Here is a 19,429-nt window from a genome sequence, read left to right on the forward strand (position 1 = left end):
TTTCTTTCAGTGGGGAAATTAGGGGGGTAAGTGTTGGCCCTAATTTGGTGGGATAACAGGCATATTCTATGTGGTTCGCCTACAAGGACCCAGCTGGGGGTCCTTATGGTCATAATTTCATGTGTAGTGATGATGTTAATTTGGCAGGAACATCCTTGGACAAGTGGTCACTAACTACATAAAAAAAAAATGGTCCGTGAGAATTACGTGTTAATGTACAGTAGTGTTCAGAATAATAAGTAGTGTATGTGACTAAAAAGATTCGTCCAGGTTTTGAGTATATTTCTTATTGTTACATGGGAAACAAGGTACCAGTAGATTCAGTAGATTCTCACAAATCTAACAAGACCAAGCATTCATGATATACACACTCTTAAGGCTATGAAATTGGGCTATTAGTAAAAAAAAAAGTAGAAAAGGGGGTGTTCACAATAATAGTAGTGTGGCATTCAGTCAGTGAGTTCATCAATTTTGTGTAACAAACAGGTGTGAATCAGGTGTCCCCTATTTAAGGATGAAGCCAGCACCTGTTGAACATGCTTTTCTCTTTGAAAGCCTGAGGAAAATGGGACGTTCAAGACATTGTTCAGAAGAACAGCGTAGTTTGATTAAAAAGTTGATTGGAGAGGGGAAAACTTATACACAGGTGCAAAAAATTATAGGCTGTTCATCTACAATGATCTCCAATGCTTTAAAATGGACAAAAAAAAAAAAAAAAAAAACAGAGATGCGTGGAAGAAAACGGAAAACCATCAAAATGGATAGAAGAATAACCAGAATGGCAAAGGCTCACCCATTGATCAGCTCCAGGATGATCAAAGACAGTCTGGAGTTACCTGTAAGTGCTGTGACAGTTAGAAGACGCCTGTGTGAAGCTAATTTATTTGCAAGAATCCCCCGCAAAGTCCCTCTGTTAAATAAAAGACATGTGCAGAAGAGGTTACAATTTGCCAAAGAACACATCAACTGGCCTAAAGAGAAATGGAGGAATATTTTGTGGACTGATGAGAGTAAAATTGTTCTTTCTGGGTCCAAGGGCCGCAGACAGTTTGTGAGACGACCCCCAAACTCTGAATTCAAGCCACAGTTCACAGTGAAGACAGTGAAGCATGGTGGTGCAAGCATCATGATATGGGCATGTTTCTCCTACTATGGTGTTGGGCCTATATATCACATACCAGGTATCATGGATCAGTTTGGATATGTCAAAATACTTGAAGAGGTCATGTTGCCTTATGCTGAAGAGGACATGTCCTTGAAATGGGTGTTTCAACAAGACAATGACCCCAAGCACACTAGTAAACCAGCAAAATCTTGGTTCCAAACCAACAAAATTAATGCCTCGCAAATGTGAAGAAATAATGAAAAACTGTGGTTATACAACTAAATACTAGTTTAGTGATTCACAGGATTGCTAAAAAAGCAGTTTGAACATAATAGTTTTGAGTTTGTAGCATCAACAGCTGATGCTACTATTATTGTGAACACCCCCTTTTCTACTTTTTTTTTTTACTAATAGCCCAATTTCGTCCTCGTCTCCCCCGCCTCCTTGTCTTCCCCTGCCCCTCCCTTCCCAGTCCTGAGATGTTGACTGTGGGACCTTGAGACTCTGGTGGACTGATTCAGGACTGGGATCCCCCCCCCCCCAGGATGGACAGATAAGGCCTGATGGCCTTATCTGTCCATCCTTCCATCTGACCTGTCGATTGTGGGACATGAGATACTCCTGCCATCTATCCATCTCTCCAGCTCGGTCTGTGATGTCTGAGTTCTCAGCAGCTCCCCCAAGGCCGCGCGTCCGACGCGGCGGCGTGAACTTCCTGAATATTAGCCCATTGCAACGCTCTCAACCCTCACAGCCTTTGGAATATCTCACGGTAAAAGTCGCATTACTGAACACCACGTCCGTGTTAAACAAGAGTTTTCTTCTAAATGACTTCTTTACTCAGCGCGATCTGGACCTATTGTTTTTAACAGAGACATGGATCGGTGACAGCGCTGGTGAGACATCCGTCTTCGGTGAGCTTTGCCCCGCAAACTGTTCATATATAAGCACTCTGAGAGGTTCGGGTAGAGGTGGTGGAGCAGGTTTGGTTTTTAAAAACCGATTCAAGGTACAGTCAATTCCTGTTCAGTGCATTTCATCATTTGAAGTTCAGTGCGTAAAAGTTGACTCTGTGCCAACCCATTGGTGTGTGTACTTGTATACCGACCGCCAAAATCAGATAAAAACTTCATAAATTTTTCAACTCTTCTGTCTCATTATGTTACATTCTATGATCGACTGTTGATTTTAGGTGATTTTAATATTCATGTTTGCTGCCCTGGAAAACCCATGGTTAGAGAGTTCTGTTCTTTATTGGAATCTTTTGGCCTTACCCAACACATTAATCAGCCAACTCCGGTTCGTGGCCACACTTCAGATCTCATTTTAACCTATGGGTCTCATTTTAACCTATGGGTTTTCCATTGATTCCATGTGTTTTGAGGACATATCTATCTATCCCCTTGAATTTCATAGCCTTAAGAGTGTGCATATCATGAATGCTTGGTGTTGTTGGATTTGTGAGAATCTACTGAATCTACTGGTACCTTGTTTCCCATGTAACAATAAGAAATATACTCAAAACCTGGATTAATCTTTGTAGTCACATAGCACTACTATTATGCTGAACACTACTGTAGGTTAACACCCACAAGGTATAAAAAGTGTTGTATGACTCATTTTAGGGGCCTTTCACAAGCTGGACAGTGTCTGTGAGGGTCCCAGGCCTGGTTTCAAACGTGACCTTGAATAAACTCAAAATGAGGAAACCAGTGGTTTGGTTTTTGGTAAGGGGCAGAATTTTACAAAAAAGAACCAGGTAGAAATAACGACCCCAAGTATTTAAACTCATCTACTTTCACCACCTCTGCTCCTTGGGACTCAGAGCTAATCAGTGGACTCATCTTCTCATTAGCATTTTAAAATGACAGAGAACAAGCAGAGATCTCCAGCTTAGTCCACAAACATTCAGACAAGGAGTTGATCATTTCAACAGTTTATTGCAGAATAGAAGCATCCTGTTATCCAAAGAGGTTAAACCAGAGATAAAACAGTGTAAAAATCATATTGAACAACAAAAATCACAAATGAACATTTGAAGATCTTTTTGGACTCTTCTGTCATTTTGAGACATAATTTCAAACAAGTCTCCCACATGTTCCACCATGTTAGGGACAAAGTGGAAAATTGTAAGAACAATAGAGGTGTAACTAAAGTCATCTGTAACGATTAACAAGGAAATGCTGCTATAGGATAGAATAGCTGTTTATTGTTGTACAACTGGGCAAACAATGAAATTAGAGGAAGCACCCTCACATTGGGGCGAGTGTGAGGCATTATTGTAAAGCACTGAGCATCTGATGCACATATGGAAAAGTGCTACACAAATGCAGTCCATTTACCATTTCTTTCTTTCTGACTGTAAATAGTTATTTATTCACACATTTTTGTAGTTTTGCTATTTGTGCTCTTAAATGTAATTGTATAGTTATTTATTTGGAGTTATGTGGGTTTCCTCCCACAATCAAAAACATGCTTATTTAGAGTCTGCTCCTTTCTCTGCCCCTGAGCAAGGCAGCATCTCTACACCTGGAGTTGTTCCCAGGGCGCCAGACTGTGGCTGCACACTGCCCCTAGTGGGTGGATTGTGTTTAACTGTAAGTAGGACGGTTAAATGCAGAGGAGAGATTTTGTTGTATGTATGTACAATGACAATAAAGATTCTATTCTGTTTTTTCTCTGGTTTATGTTTTAAAACAGTAAGAAATTGGACAAACTTAAGTTGTGCCAAAAAAAGTTAATGTACATTTCATGATTTTCAGCAGCCGTGTGAAGCCGCCGAGTTTTCAAATGAACCTGAACTGGTTGTTTTGATGACCCACGGTGTGTTCGGCTGCTTCATCTATTATTTATTGTTGTGTTTTTATTTGTCCTGCCTGCAAAGTAAGTCGTCCCTCTAGGACATTAAACTTAACTCTCTAAAGGCTGTGGCTTGAACTTCCAGCTGAGCCTTAAATGGCAAACAGGTGGAGCATGGGGCAAGACCACTGTGACCCGGGCGGGCAGATGAAGTCCAACCCCCCACCATGAGGTTCACTTTGGTTTGGCTGTTTGACTAACGCCTGATTTGTGGACCGCGCACTGGTTGTGCATGGGGATTCAAACCTGTGCTTTAGTAACCATCAGCGGATCTAAAGTCAGCAAGCTACCTGCTAATTAGTGCTAGCCTTGTGCTAACATATAAGACATAAATTAAATACTAAAATTTCACTCAGTGGAGTTAACAGAACAGCGATGTCACTGCTGGTCCGTTCGTACCACACAGTTCGCCGTATTATCTCAGATATTTACAACAAAATGCTCAGAAAAGACAAACAGTGGCACCTGGCTGTCAGTCAACGCAACCACACCTCCAATTATTCATAACTTTGCAGCTTAAAATGGCTTAAATCAGTGAGTTTTATATGAAAAAACAATTAGCCCCGTAGAGAAACATTCCACAGAGACCAATAATGTTTTTTTTTTTTGTTTTTTTTTATGTACGAGGCTTTACTTCAGCTGTAAAGTTGGAGTTTTTAACTACAGACTGTCGATAGTCTGGACAAAGCCTCTGTGACATCACCCATAGGTTTATTGAAGACCTGTTTTTGAAGGTTGAAAAGTGCTGATCTGGGTTTGGCTGTCCTGACAGCGTTTACTCCGCCTTTGTCCCACCCAACTCTTACACGGGTAAAGAGGTGGAGCCTGAGTGAGACTGAGACAAGGAAACTCCCATCTCAGCGTTAGAGAATCAGCTGAACTTAAGTGACCTTAGCCTTTGTTCGAGTGTTTTAACGCACACTGGGAGGTGGTCTTCATGATGGTTGGCTTGGCTGTGGTTACTAAAAAATATGGCCAACTTATTTCCTCAGAAATCGTGGATTAACTGGACCTCATGTCCTCAAACTACCAACAGCTGCTAAAAGTGCTGATGCAAAGATAAAAATTTCACTCGATGCAAATACTGGCGCACAGACATCTTGGACTTAACCACACAGCAACCCATATTATGACAGATATTTTTAAGGACCGATACAGTTATACAGTATCTGGTAGCGGAGCACACACTCCCCATCATTCAAAGTAACCACACCCCAATGAATTAATCTCTGTGTTATTAAAAGAGTTATAAAAACAGTATAATCCCCTCGTACAACAGTAATGAAGGGAGAACTCACAAATGAGACCAAAACTGTATTTCGACTCGAAAGTTGGGCATTTTAACATAGACTTCTATGGGAATCTGCTCACTTTTGGAGCCAGCCTCAAGTGGCCATTCAAGGAAATGCAAGATTTTCCAGTTCTGTGTTGGCTTCATTTTCAGCACTGGAGGTTAGGTCTCTGACTCCGTGTTCTTCAGGTGTATTTCCAGGAAAAAACAAAAACCCACTTGCTCATATTCAGGTAAATCAGATAAATGGCATAAACTGACCAAAAAGAAAGTTCTGAACTTTCTCCACTGTTCTTCCACTTGTTCATCAAAGTGACTCCGTCCCTCTGTGTGGCAGAAACCTCACAAACAGGAACATAGATTTTTGGCACCTGCTGTTTGGAGAACCTTTGCTCTGGTTGTCATTCACATTGTTTCAGAAATTGCACAATATTTGGCCAAGGCAGCAGAGCCAAACGTCGCCTTCTGCCGGACCGTGTTGGCAGCAGTTCAGATGAAGTAAAGACTAGATTTAAGTGAGCACACAAACTATCAAAGCAGAGTTCATCATGCTGAAAGCACCAACGCTACACTCAGCCATCCTGTCTACATCTATAACATGGCTTTACCCTGAGCCCCGTCACCGGTCAGGTGACTTCTGAAGAACTCTTGGATCTTCTTCCATAAGTGGACCTCAGCTGCAGCGTGGCTGCTGGACACACCTCCCCACACTACTGGTTTCCCCACCAGCACATGTCTGCTGGAGGTGCAGTGCGGTCCATATGGCGGCTCGAGGTAGTGCCCAGCTCCAGGGTAACTCAGTACCTCAAAGTTCTTCTTCCCATAATGCTTCAGCCTCTCCACCATCTGCTCCACAAAGGCCTTGCTGTCCCAGTTGAGGTCATCCTCTGCAGCCACGAAGAGGAAGCATCCCTTGGCTTGCTCAATGGGGACAACACACGACTTGTTCTCCTCAGCCCGGGGGTCGAACATGGTGTACTTAATAAGTGCAGCCCCCAACTCGGTGGTTATGATCTTACTGGTGTCATACATTAGTGGGGGGAGGATGATGTTTTTCTTATAGTGCAGAGGTAAAAGTGTGTTCGCACTGCAGCCGTTGATCCAAACTGTGGCTTCAACACCTGACAGGTAAGAAGCTGCAGAAAGAGCAAGATCTCCACTTTTTGACAGAGAAATCACACCGACACCTTTACTGCAAACCTGAAAAAAAGATACAAGTGAAAATGCAATAATTAGGTGATTTTACATCTTTAAAGGGGATAGAGAATCAAAATATCTTTTTCATGTTTTTGGTGTTAGTTCAGAGTCTCCCCGCTGTGGGGAAAACACACCAAGTGTCAGCAAGTTTCAGAACCTCTGTTTCAAGTATTTCTCCTTTTTTGAAATGCCGCCAGAAAACAGGCCAATCCGTTTTTGAGAGAAAACTTACGTCACTTTTTCCACCAATAGCCCCCCCCCACACACACACCCACACCCTTTCACACACGCCCCTTCAAAATTAATTATTCATAAGGTTGTGCCATAGACATGCGTTAGCGTTAAAAGTTAGCATTGCAGCTGTCATCACGTTCGGGTGCATTTGCTTTCAAATTGTAATATTTCTTAAATTTATTTTTGTTTATATATTAATAATCTAATGATTATTATATACAATTTTAGAGAAAGAGGCAAAAAAAAACCTGAATAGAAACACAACAGAAAATATAAAAGCAATGAAAATAAATAAATAATGCTTTCTTTTCAGTGAGAGCAAGGGCAGCCAATCAAACAACGGCAACCGATCAGCGCCACCTACTTGCATTTCATAATGAGGTTGCCAAATAAGCTCCAAAACGACGTCATTAAAGGCAAACGAGGCATTCTAAACCCAGCATAGTAACATAGCTGTTTCAGAGAGCCTGTTAGGAAGGCTCTGAGCCATTACAGACCCAACCAATTTTTTTTGGGCTACATATCACATCACAGAACAAAGATTAATGCCCCATTCAACCTCTCTCTATCACCTTTAATTATGACACAGTGCAGATTAGCTCCTTTGCAGGAAGTTTTTTAAATTTAATTTATGTTCATTATATAGTGCTAAGTGCTAACCTTACCAACCCCCAGAGGAGGAACACAGGAGGCAGTGGTAAAGAAAAACTCCCTCTGATGATTTGAGGAAGAAACCTCAAGCAGATCAGACTCAAAAGGGCGAACGTCTGCTTGGGCCATGATACAGACACAAATTACAGAACAATTCACAGAACAAATATACAGGAAATGTTGCTGGTGCACAAGACAGGGGGGGTCACAGAAACAGACACCACACCCATCTGTGGATGGAGCTGCAACTCAAACAGAGATAAAAAAAAAAGACAGAATCAGACATCACAAAGACAAGAAATACTGTATAATTTGTCAGCATTAAACAACAAGAAAAACAGAAGAAATACTAAGATGATCGCCGGCCACTAAAAGTCCCAGAATTTAGGTAAAGTTGAGGCCGCGGCACGCTCCGTTTACTAATAAAATGAATTAAAAGAATAAAAAGCATAGAAACGTGCTATACCAGTATGCTAGCCATACGAAAGGGAAAATAAGTGTGTTTTAAGTCTGGACTTGAAAGTCTCCACAGAATCTGACTGTTTTATTGATGCAGGGAGATCATTCCACAGAACAGGGGCACGATAAGAGAAAGCTCTGTGACCCACAGACTACTTATTCACCTTAGGGACACAAAGTAGTCCTGCACCCTGAGAACGCAAAGCTCGGGCAGGTACGTAAGGTTTAATTAGGTCAGCTAGGTAGGGAGGTGCCAGTCCATGAACAATTTTATAGACTAGTAGCAGAACCTTAAAATCTGATCTCACTGGGACAGGAAGCCAGTGAAGAGACGCCAAAATGGGTGTAATGTGATCAAACTTTCTGCTTCGTGTCAAAAGTCTGGCAGCAGTATTTTGAACCAATTGGAGAGCCCTAATGCTAGACTGCGGTAAACCGGAAAATCGAACATTGCAGTAGTGCAATCTAGAAGAGATAAACGCATGGATCAGGGTCTCAGCATCAGCCATAGACAGGATGGGACGAATCTTCACTATATTTCACAGGTGGAAGAAAGCAGTCCTTGTAATATTTCTAATGTGGAGGTCAAAGGACAATGTAGGATCATAAATTACCCCAAGGTTCCTCACTTTGTCAGTGTGATGTATGACACACGAGCCGAGGCTGAGCGTTAACTGGTCAAATTGACGCCGATGTCTCACTGGACCAAGAACCATCATTTCAGTCTTATCAGACTTTAAAAGTAGGAATTTTCTAGACATTCAACTTCTCACTGCTGCAAGGCAATCTTCTAAGGATTTTATGTGAACGAGATTACCAGCAGTTATCAGCATGTATAACTGAGTATCATCAGCATAGCAGTGAAAGATAATCCCAAAACGCTGCAATATGTGCCCAAGGGGTGCTATATAAAGGGAGAAAAGCAGGGGGTCTAAGACAGACCCCTGTAGAACCCCAAATTTCATGTCACTAAAGTTAGAGGTAGTGTTACTGTACAAAACACAGTGAGAACGACTGGTCAAGTATGACGTCAACCATGTAAGGGCACTTCCAGAAATCCCAAAATGATTTTCCAGCCTATCAAGTAGAATATGATGATCCACGGTATCAAATGCAGCACTGAGATCTAACAGCAACAGAACCGTAGTGGTGTCCGAACCCACTGCAAGCAGAAGATCATTCACCACTTTAGTGAGAGCCGTCTCTGTGGAATGATATTTCTAAAAGCAGACTGCAGTGGCTCAAAGAGATTATTCTCAGTAAGATAGTCTACGAGCTGCTGTGAAACCACTTTTTCTAACATTTTAGAGCAAAATGATAGATTTGATATCGGCCGATAGTTTGTCAATACACTAGGGTCAAGATTAGGTTTCTTAAGTAATGGTTTAATCACTGCAGATTTGAAACATTTAGGAACAGAACCATAATTCAAAGAAAGATTAATAATTTCCAGCACAGTCGGCCCAAGAGTGGGCCACAGGTCCTTAAACAGTTTTGTTGGTTTAGGATCAAATAAACAGGTTGTGTTTTTTGTCAATGTTATGAGTTTCGTTAGCACGCCTAGCGTCATACTGTCAAATTCTGTAAATCTAGGTAATACCTCAGTAGTGGCGCCCACCTCAATAGCAGGGTGTAGTGGCTGGGTTAAGGCATGCTGGGATATGTTTAACCTAATGTCTTCAATTTTCTTCACAATCCTGCTGTTCATCTTTGCATCAATGGAGAGTGACTTAGAGATGGTTGACCCAAGCTATATGAAGTGCTCCACGACTTCCAGGCTGTACCATCGATGTCAGTGTTAGGGGGAGCAACTGTGCCCTGTGGCATGACGTTTGTCTTCTTCAGTCCAAACTCCTTGCAGGCATGAGAGAGGCGACTAACAAGCTGCTGCAGGCTGTCTTCAGAGTGTGACGTCAAGCCTGCATCGTTGGCAAAGAGCATCTCACGGATGAGTACCTCCACAACCTCGGTTTTGGAATGAAGTCGGGCGATGTTGAAGAGCTTGCCGGTAGCCCTGGTGTGAAAGTACACTCCCTCACTGCAATCCTTCAAGGTGTACTGGAGAAGCACGGAAAAGAAGATTCTGAACAGAGTCGGCGCAAGGACACAGCCCTGTTTCACCCCACTGCTAACTGGGAAGGCCTCTGATGTTGCGCCAGTGAAGCAAACTGTACTGTGTGCAACCAAGTTTGATTATTAGTTACAAGCTGTCAGCAGCTGCTAATGAAGTAACTGTATAAAGTAACAAAAAATACCTAACAAAGTAACTGTGGAAACACTGTTGAGCACAGTTTGACCTATTTAGGGGTAATTATTTGATGATGGAAGAAGATTCTGGTGAAGGTTCTGTGAATCCAGCTTAAGCATTTGGGTTTTGTGTTTATGGTTTTGAGAAAAGGGTGTGAGGTTTCACAAAATGTGTCTTAGCAATTATGAAATACTGTACTGTGTGTATTTTGTGGCTGCTTTATAAATAAATAAAAGATAAATGAAATGTCAGTTATATTGATTTACTGACCTTATCTTGTCCTCTTAAAAACTCTATTGCTTCTTCAAAATAGTCCAGATGGATCTCATTAGTCTTCTGATTTTCACCACATCCATAGAGACCCACAGTCAGAACCACAAACCCACGGCTGGCCAGCAGAGCCGGCCTTTTCTCCGACAGTCCTCCACCAGAAGTGTACAAATCCAACACAGCCGGGAACGGACCTGGTCCTGGTCATACGGGACACAGTAAGAGTGATGAATCTGATAAAAATAAAGATGAAATAACAAAAAATGGCTCTAATCTCCTATGTGCCTATTAAGGGGGCTAAACATCTCAGGGTACCAGAGCCTTCTTAAAAATGTATGATGGCCCTCCCAGGGTGGCAGCTATAGACAGGAGTCAGTGAAAAACTACACAGGGGTCAACATTTAGAAGTGCTCCAGTCATATTGAAAAGTAAACAACATTATTTGTCTTAGCATAAGGATTCCAAAAATATTTAGTCCAAAAGGTTGGACTAAATATGACTGAAGGTTCTGGAATTATGATGTAAAAACAGTAATAAAGATGGCAACAAAGGTCAATTTCAGTTTGTACAGGGGTCAAAAGTTACAGTTGTTGACTTATAGCAAAACCGTAATGCAGATTATTGTTTGACAGGATTAATAACTGGAATAGTTTTGACGGTGTTGAATGTTTGTCAAATAAGGTCAATGTCCACTGGATTCTAGGACGTGACAGATGGCACATGTTGCCACTTTATGTGATAACTAAACATAACAGGTGGTTCAAACTCATCACTCACTCACTCATCTTCAAATGCTTATCTGGGATCAGGTCATGGGGGCAACAGCTCCAGCAGGGGACCCCAAACCTCCCTTTCCTGGGCGACATGAACCACCTCTGTCTGGGGGATCCCGAGGTCTTTCCAGGCCAGTGTGGAGATATAGATAGGCAATCCATCAGTTTCCTGTTGAGAACCATGGCCTCAGATTTAGAGGTGCTGATCCTCATCCCAGCCGCTTCACACTCGGCTACGAACCGATCCAGTGAGTCTTGTAGGTCACCAGCCAATGAAGCCAACAGGACCACATCATCTGCAAAAAGCAGTGATGAGACCCTGAGCCCACCAAACCAGAAACCCTCCTCCCCCGACTACGCCTCCATATCCTGTCCATGAATATCAGAAACAGGATTGGTGACAAAGCGCAGCCCTGGTGGAGGCCAACCCCCACCGGAAATGAGTCCGACTTACTGCCGATCACCCGAACACAGCTCTCGCTTTGCAAGTACAGAGACTGGATAGCCTTGAGAAGGGACCCCCTCACTCCATACTCCCACAGCACCTCCCACAGTATCTCCCAGGGTACCGGATCATACACCTTCTCCAAGTCCACAAAACACATGCAGACTGGATGGGCATACTCCCAGGCACCCTCCAGGATCCTTGTAAGAACTGTTAATATAACTTAGAGATAGATATTTTATATAATATTGACTCCAAAGGCTCTAAACCCACGTTAATACATTGTTGCATTTCTGCTGGGGGTTACGTGAGGTTAGGAGTGATTGCGGTCACTAAGTTTGCACTGGGTCAGAATGTTCCTGATATCTGCACAGTAATTTACTGTGTTCTTGTTCAGATATTTGTCTGAACCAAAAGTACATCTTGTAAAAGCTAGAGTCTTTCATTATCTCGTTATCATGTGAAAAGACGTTACAGCAGCCAGCGGTTCACCAGTCAGTCCAACCCAAAGACCTGTTTTTACGTCTTTTGAATTTTGATCTAGTTAGCACATGGCTTAAACATGTCCTTTTGATTACACACACGCCTCTCAGTGGCCACTAGTCAACAGAAATCCAGGTCCACCCATCATCTCCAGCTGTTTATAAAATATTTTTGTGAACTCTGTTTGGGGAATTTTTCGGATGGAGCTCCTGCATGAGTCCTACCCAGGACCCAGATCTGAACAATGTCACATGAAATAATAAACTGTAACTTTTGTAATAGCAGACCCAAAGAACCAGGGTTTACAAATTTGGTGCCAAACCCTGGTAGTATGATCCTGATCCCTGACTGTGGTAACATCAAGGATGGAGGATGATATTTTTTTTTTCCAAACAACTGAGGACTCACAAATTAAGGGTAAGCAGAAAACCTTTTGTATTAAAATAGAGAATTTCTGCATATTGAATATTTTCAAATTTATGTTGTTTTCGGAAAGAAATAAACTGAATAGTGTCCAGTAAATTACAAAAAACAATGATGGGATGGATTTTATTTTAATTTTGAACAATCACTGGTTCTTTGGGTCTGACCTGGATCAAAGAGATTCTGATATTATAGAGTGAAGAGCTGGTATTTTGTTCCATGACAGGATGGAACCCACACTGTTCCTCTTCAATCAGAGGTTCAACTATCCACCAAACCCTCCTTTCTAGCACCCTGGAGTAGACTTTACCAGGGAGGCTGAGAAGTGTGATGCCCCTGTAGTTGGCACACACTTTTTAAAGTTTGCCACTCCTTAGGCACTATCCCAGACCTCAACGCAATGCTGAAGAGACGTCTCATCCAAGACAATCCCTCCACACCCAGAGCCTTCAGCATTTCTGGACTGATCTCATGAACCCCCAGGGCCTTGCCACTGCGGAGTTGTTTCACTACCTCAGTGACCTCAGGGAAATTGATGAAAATCTTCCATCAGCTTCCAGGTCTGCCCCTACTATAGTATACACCCGCAGACAACACCAAAACCAATCTGGATGGCCTTCTTCCTCTTTTGTCCAGAGGACATGACGTCCATGATTTCCAAAAACAATTTGAAATGTGGACTCATCAGACCACAGCACACTTTTCCCCTTTTGTCTGTCCATTTCAAATGAGCTCAGGTCCAGAGAAGGCGGCAGTGTTTCTGGATGTTGATGTATGGCTTTTGCTTTGCATGGTAGAGTTTTAACTTGCACTTGTAGATGTAGCGACGAACTGTGTTAACTGACAATGGTTTTCTGAAGTGTTCCTGAGCCCACGCGGTAAGATCCTTTACACAATGATGTCGGTTTTTAATGCAGTACTGCCTGAGGGATCTAAGTTCACGGGCATTCAATGTTGGTTTTCGGCCTTGATGCTTACATGTCAAAAGTTGTCCAGATTCTCTGAATCTTCTGATTATTTAATGGACTGTAGATGATGGAATCCCTAAATTCCTTGCAACTGAATGTTGAGAAACATTCTTCTTAAACTGTTGGACTATTTTTTCACGCAGTTGTTCACAAAGTGGTGATCCTCACCCCATCGTTGCTTGTGAACGGCTGAGCCTTTTCGGGGATGCTCCTTTTATACCCAATCCTGACACCCACAATTAGTGTCCTCAGTTCCCAAACGCTTATTGAGTGTTGTTAGAAGGAAAGGTGATGTAACACAGTGGGAACATACCACTGTCCCAGCTTTTTTGAAACCTGTTGCAGGCATCCATTTCAAAATGAGCAAATATTTGCACAAAAACAATAAAGTTTATCAAGTTTGAACATGAAATATTTTGTCTTTGTGGTGTATTCAATTGAATATAGGTTGAAGAGGATTTGAAAATCACTGTATTCTGTTTTTATTTACATTTTACATAACGTCCCAACTCCATTGGAATTGGGGTTGTAGTTACAGTGAGGAAAATAAGTATTTGAACACCCTGTGGTTTTGCAAGTTCTCCCACTTAGAAATCATGGAGGGATCTGAAATTTTCATCTTAGCTGCATGTCCACTGTGAGAGACATAATCTAAAAAAAAAAAAAAAAAAAAAAAATCCGGAAATCACAATGTATGATTTTTTTAATAATTTATTTGTATGTTACTGCTGCAAATAGTGACAAGTGACAAAGTTTTTATTCGGCACACAAAATATTCAAATAGAAAAAAATGAACAATTCCACAAACGCATAAACAAAACTAGCGAGTCCGAAAGGGTGTGGGCTGAAGTAAAGCTTATTAGCGCCCACCCCTGCTAGTACAAGTCCATCAATTCTAATCAGTCATATTTACATAAATACAAATTCACTACTACATGTTGACACACAGACATACACATCAATATACTATTCACTTATATTTATATAGTACCAGATCACAAGAAAGTCAAATCAAGGCACTTTACGCAAGTAAGGACTAACCTTACCAACCCCCAGAGCAAGCACTAGGCAACTGTGGTGAGGAAAAACTCCCTATAAAGGATGAAACCTCAAGCAGACCAGGCTGTTGGGAGTGACTTTCTGTCTTGTCGCCCTCAAAGAGTTTGTGCTAACAACATTCTGTCAGGAGAGCTCATCATAAGCACTGGCTGCCCACAGGGTAGCGTTCTTTCACCTCTGCTCTTCTCTCTTTTTACAAACGAATTTGCAGTTAATGACACAAACTTTAAACTGATTAAATACGTGGATGACATGGCCCTAGTCGGCCTGCTACAGAAGTGTGACTCCTCTGGTGAAGCCTCCTATCTCGCTCACATTAAGGCTCTTGAAGCTTGGTGTCTCGACAGCCAGCTGGAAATCAATGTGTCTAAGACAAAGGAGCTTGTTTTTCACACAAAGCAAGAACTGACCGTGCAGCCAGTTTCACTCGATGGCCAGCTTGTTGAAACGGTTGAAACTTTTAAATATCTTGGTACAGTTCTTGATAGTCACTTGAGCTTCTTTGAAAACACTGATTTTATCTTTAAGAAATGTTCACAGCGACTCAGTCTTCTCAGAAGATTGAGTTGTCTTGGTGTTAATCTGCAGATTTTAGAGCTTGTGTATTCTGCACATATTGAGAGTATTTTAACATTTCATCTTTGTGTTTGGTTTGGTCACTTGAGTTGTAAATGTAAGGACAAATTAAATAGAATTGTAAAAATGGCGGGGAAAATTGTGGGAAAACCCCAGAAGACTCTGAACCACATTTACACTGACAGGATGAGGAGGAAAGCTGAGAGAGTCCTGGCAGACAGCTCTCATCCTCTGTCCTGTCAGTTTGAGCTCTTGAAGTCTGGGAGGCGCTACAGAGCTCCTCTGGCCAAAGGTTCTTTCAAAAAATCTTTTATACCAAATGCCGTCACCATAATGAACTCAAAAAAGTGACCACTCCACAAATTAAACCTGAACTGCTTTACTTCTGTTTTATCTGATTTTATTAGATCTTACTGTACGTTTTATTTATCTTACTAGGTCTTATTCTATTTCTTCTTTTACTTCCATGTATTTTATGTATCTTATTTTTGTTTTATTTGTGTGTTTGTATGAATGTTTTATGACTGTTTTTTTTTGTCTTTTTTGTGCTGGTGAGCCAAAGACAATTTTCCACATCGGTGGACAATAAAGAATTATTCTATTCTATTCTATACGCAACAAAAATATAAACGCAACACTTTTGGTTTTGCTCCCATTTTGTATGAGATGAACTCAAAGATCTAAAACTTTTTCCACATACACAATATCACCATTTCCCTCAAATATTGTTCACAAACCAGTCTAAATCTGTGATAGTGAGCACTTCTCCTTTGCTGAGATAATCCATCCCACCTCACAGGTGTGCCATATCAAGATGCTGATTAGACACCATGATTAGTGCACATGTGTGCCTTAGACTGCCCACAATAAAAGGCCACTCTGAAAGGTGCAGTTTTATCACACAGCACAATGCCACAGATGTCGCAAGATTTGAGGGAGCGTGCAATTGGCATGCTGACAGCAGGAATGTCAACCAGAGCTGTTGCTCATGTATTGAATGTTCATTTCTCTACCATAAGCCGTCTCCAAAGGCGTTTCAGAGAATTTGGCAGTACATCCAACCAACCTCACAACCGCAGACCACGTGTAACCACACCAGCCCAGGACCTCCACATCCAGCATGTTCACCTCCAAGATCGTCTGAGACCAGCCACTCGGACAGCTGCTGGAACAATCGGTTTGCATAACCAAAGAATTTCTGCACAAACTGTCAGAAACCGTCTCAGGGAAGCTCATCTGCATGCTCGTCGTCCTCATCGGGGTCTCGACCTGACTCCAGTTCATCGTCGTAACCGACTTGAGTGGGCAAATGCTCACATTCGCTGGCGTTTGGCACGTTGGAGAGGTGTTCTCTTCACGGATGATGCGAAGGAGATGTGTTGCACTGCATGAGGCAAATGGTGGTGACACCAGATACTGACTGGTATCCCCCCCCAATAAAACAAAACTGCACCTTTCAGAGTGGCCTTTTATTGTGGACAGTCTAAGGCACACCTGTGCACTAATCATGGTGTCTAATCAGCATCTTGGTATGGCACACCTGTGAGGTGGGATGGATTATCTCAGCAAAGGAGAAGTGCTCACTATCACAGATTTAGACTGGTTTGTGAACAATATTTGAGGGAAATGGTGATATTGTGTATGTGGAAAAAGTTTTATATATACACCTACCCATATCTATATATCTACATATGCATACACATACCCAGACATTCAAATATACAACAGTCCCACTTATAAATTGAACATTCCCTATAAATCAAATTATATTTGCTTCTTTATGATACTTAGACATAATGTTCTTTTTGAGTAGTTTCTTAAATCTTACTAAGGTACTACTCATTCTAACCTCTGTTGAACATTTGTTCCATTTCCTCACCCCAACCACAGACACACAAAAACCCTTTACATTTGTTCTTACTGGTGGTTTCATAAAAACTGCACAACCTCTTAAACTATATCTGGATTCCCTCAATCGGAACAGACTCTGGACATGTGTCGGTAAGGCTTGGTTTTTCGCTCGAAACAAAGTTTGAATTGTAATGTAATCAACCAAATCTATGAATTTTAATAAATTTAAAAAACACAGAGAATGAGTTGGTTCACGATAATGTTTATTGCAGATGATTCGTATGGCTCGTATTTCCAAAAGTAATATTGGATTGGTGTTTGATTTGTAAGTGTTTCCCCATGACTTAACACAATATGTCATATATGGTACCATCAGAGAATGATATAAAGTAAGTAACCCTTCTTGTGGCAGTACGTCTTTGGCTTTATACAAAATGGCTATAGTTTCTGACAATTTAGATTTCACATAATTTATATGTGGTTTCCAGCTAAGTTTATTATCAATTATAACACTTAAAAACTTATTCTCTCTTACTAACTCAATTTCCTTATTGTTTATAGTTAAATTTTTACATTTGGGTGCCTGTTTAAAAAAAAAAAAAAAAGCATGCAAAATTGGACTAAAAAAACTCTGTGAAACTGCAAGGCCGCGAAAGGTGAACCGCATTATAGCGAGGGACCACTGTATAGATGTAATTTCTATGGTAACACATTCCATGATGTTGTCCACTGTAAATGACATGTTGTTAATGAGTTTACAGTTATAATCTGACCTTACAAACAATGCAACACCGATTTTCATCATTGATTTTATAATTTTTGAATTGTTCTTCTGTAAAATATTTGCACTGTCTCACAATATTCTCACTGAAAAAGGTATCAGGATCATTTTCAGATTCGAAGGGGTGGTTAGCAGAGTTATTATAATTAAATGTATCTAGACAGAGCTCCTGGGCAGAAATAAACGGATCATTATCCTTAGTCATTATGTCTCTCTTGTCTCCGGGTGTAGATGATGTGGATGAGTGGGTTGCTCCAGTCTGCATCATGGTGCTGTGATGTGTTTGAGTCCTCATACCTATTGTTCATATTTGTCCAGCTCCTCGATGTTCCTTATTGCCATAACCTTTGCTTGTTCTGGTGATCCGTTCAGTTTGATGAATATTTTACAGTTTGAAGTCCATGTGTGCTGAATTTTTCCCTGTTTCTTTAAGAAGCGTGCTTTCCTGGCGATGTCGGCATTCCGTTTGGTGAGATGTTCATTGATGAATACGTTTGTCCCTTTCAGTTTTCTTCCTTGTTTTAACAGTGCTGTTTTGTGTTTTCTGTTGATGAATCTCATGATGACGGTTCGTTTATCACCGTCATTTCTCCGGGGCAGAGGGTGGCACGCTTCAATGTTATTTAAATCCATTTCTATACCTTTAGATAGGAGGAAATCAGCAACCTGTTTTTCCACAGAGCTGACCTCCTGTTCACTGGGATCCCCTCCGCTCTCATCTGTTACCGCCCGTGCGTAGGACCGTGGTTTGATGTGAAGACCGGTGATGATGACGTTGTCGATTCTGGTGTACTGCTCCAATTCAGCCACTCTATTTTCCAGCTGCACCAGACGACGGTCTTTCTCAGCGTTCTGAAGCCATAGTGCCTTCACCTCCTCCACCAGATCCATGATTGATTTCTGTTGCTGCTTCACAACAGAAATCTCCTCTGATTGAAAGTCCAGAGATTTTTTAATATCGTCACCTTCCTCCGCCATCAGAACCTTCTTAGGCCCCATGGTCAGCTTGTGGGCTGCTTGGCGATCACCGATGTTAACAGCCTGCGTTGTTTGTCACTGGGATAGATCTGCGCTGCGCTGGTGCCGCGCGGCCTCGGTGTTTCAGCGCTGATGGATCCGAGTGCCGCTGCCTTGGGGAAGCGGCACTCGTGACGCGCGGCTTCAATGACGCAGCGCGCGGCCTCAGTGAATTCACCACGTTGGGCGGGCCTCGGACATTGTTGGTGTCCAGCCGCGGGGCTAAGTTGCCGGTTGAGGTGGTATTCCCACTGTCCGGGTTGGCAAACACCGGTGTGGCAGATGGCAACTACAAACACCACCTCTGAAAACTCAGGTACAAACTTTTTGCAGCTCGCTCTCTGACGACACGCAGCTCTGACTGACGACCTACCTATGATTGCACTGAGGATGGTGGAAGATGCCAAGAGATCTGACAAATCAAAACCATAAGTCAGCATGACTTTATTTTTCAAGACCTCCGCCTGACCGGAGCATGAGTGAGTAAGTATTTGATCACCTACCAACCAGCAAGAATTCTGGCTCACACAGACCTGTTAATTTTTCTTTAAGAAGCCCTCTTATTCTGCACAATTTACCTGTATTAATTGCACTTGTTTGAACTTGTTACCTGTATAAAAGACACCTGTTCACACACTCAATCAATCACACTCCAACCTGTCCACCATAGCCAAGGACACCAGGGACAAAACTGTAGACCTGCATAAGAAAGTGGAAGAAACACAAGATGACTGTCAAT

General features: G+C 41.9%; 1 protein-coding gene across 1 annotated transcript in view; it reads right to left on the bottom strand.

Annotated features, from left to right (window-relative positions):
- Window positions 1–3,664: 3,664 nt before the first annotated feature.
- Window positions 3,665–19,429, bottom strand: part of LOC117522318 (acyl-coenzyme A thioesterase 1-like) — a 47,091-nt gene continuing 31,326 nt past the window's right edge. Inside the window, exons 3-4 of the mRNA XM_034183713.1 lie at window positions 10,315–10,514; window positions 3,665–6,455 (exon numbers count right to left, since the gene is read on the bottom strand). Coding sequence (XP_034039604.1) covers window positions 5,847–6,455; window positions 10,315–10,514 — 809 coding nt within the window. The 3' untranslated portion in view covers window positions 3,665–5,846. The remainder of the gene's footprint in view (window positions 6,456–10,314; window positions 10,515–19,429) is intronic.

The sequence above is a fragment of the Thalassophryne amazonica genome, chromosome 12, assembly GCF_902500255.1.
Source record: "Thalassophryne amazonica chromosome 12, fThaAma1.1, whole genome shotgun sequence".
Classification (NCBI taxonomy): Eukaryota; Metazoa; Chordata; class Actinopteri; order Batrachoidiformes; family Batrachoididae; genus Thalassophryne; species Thalassophryne amazonica.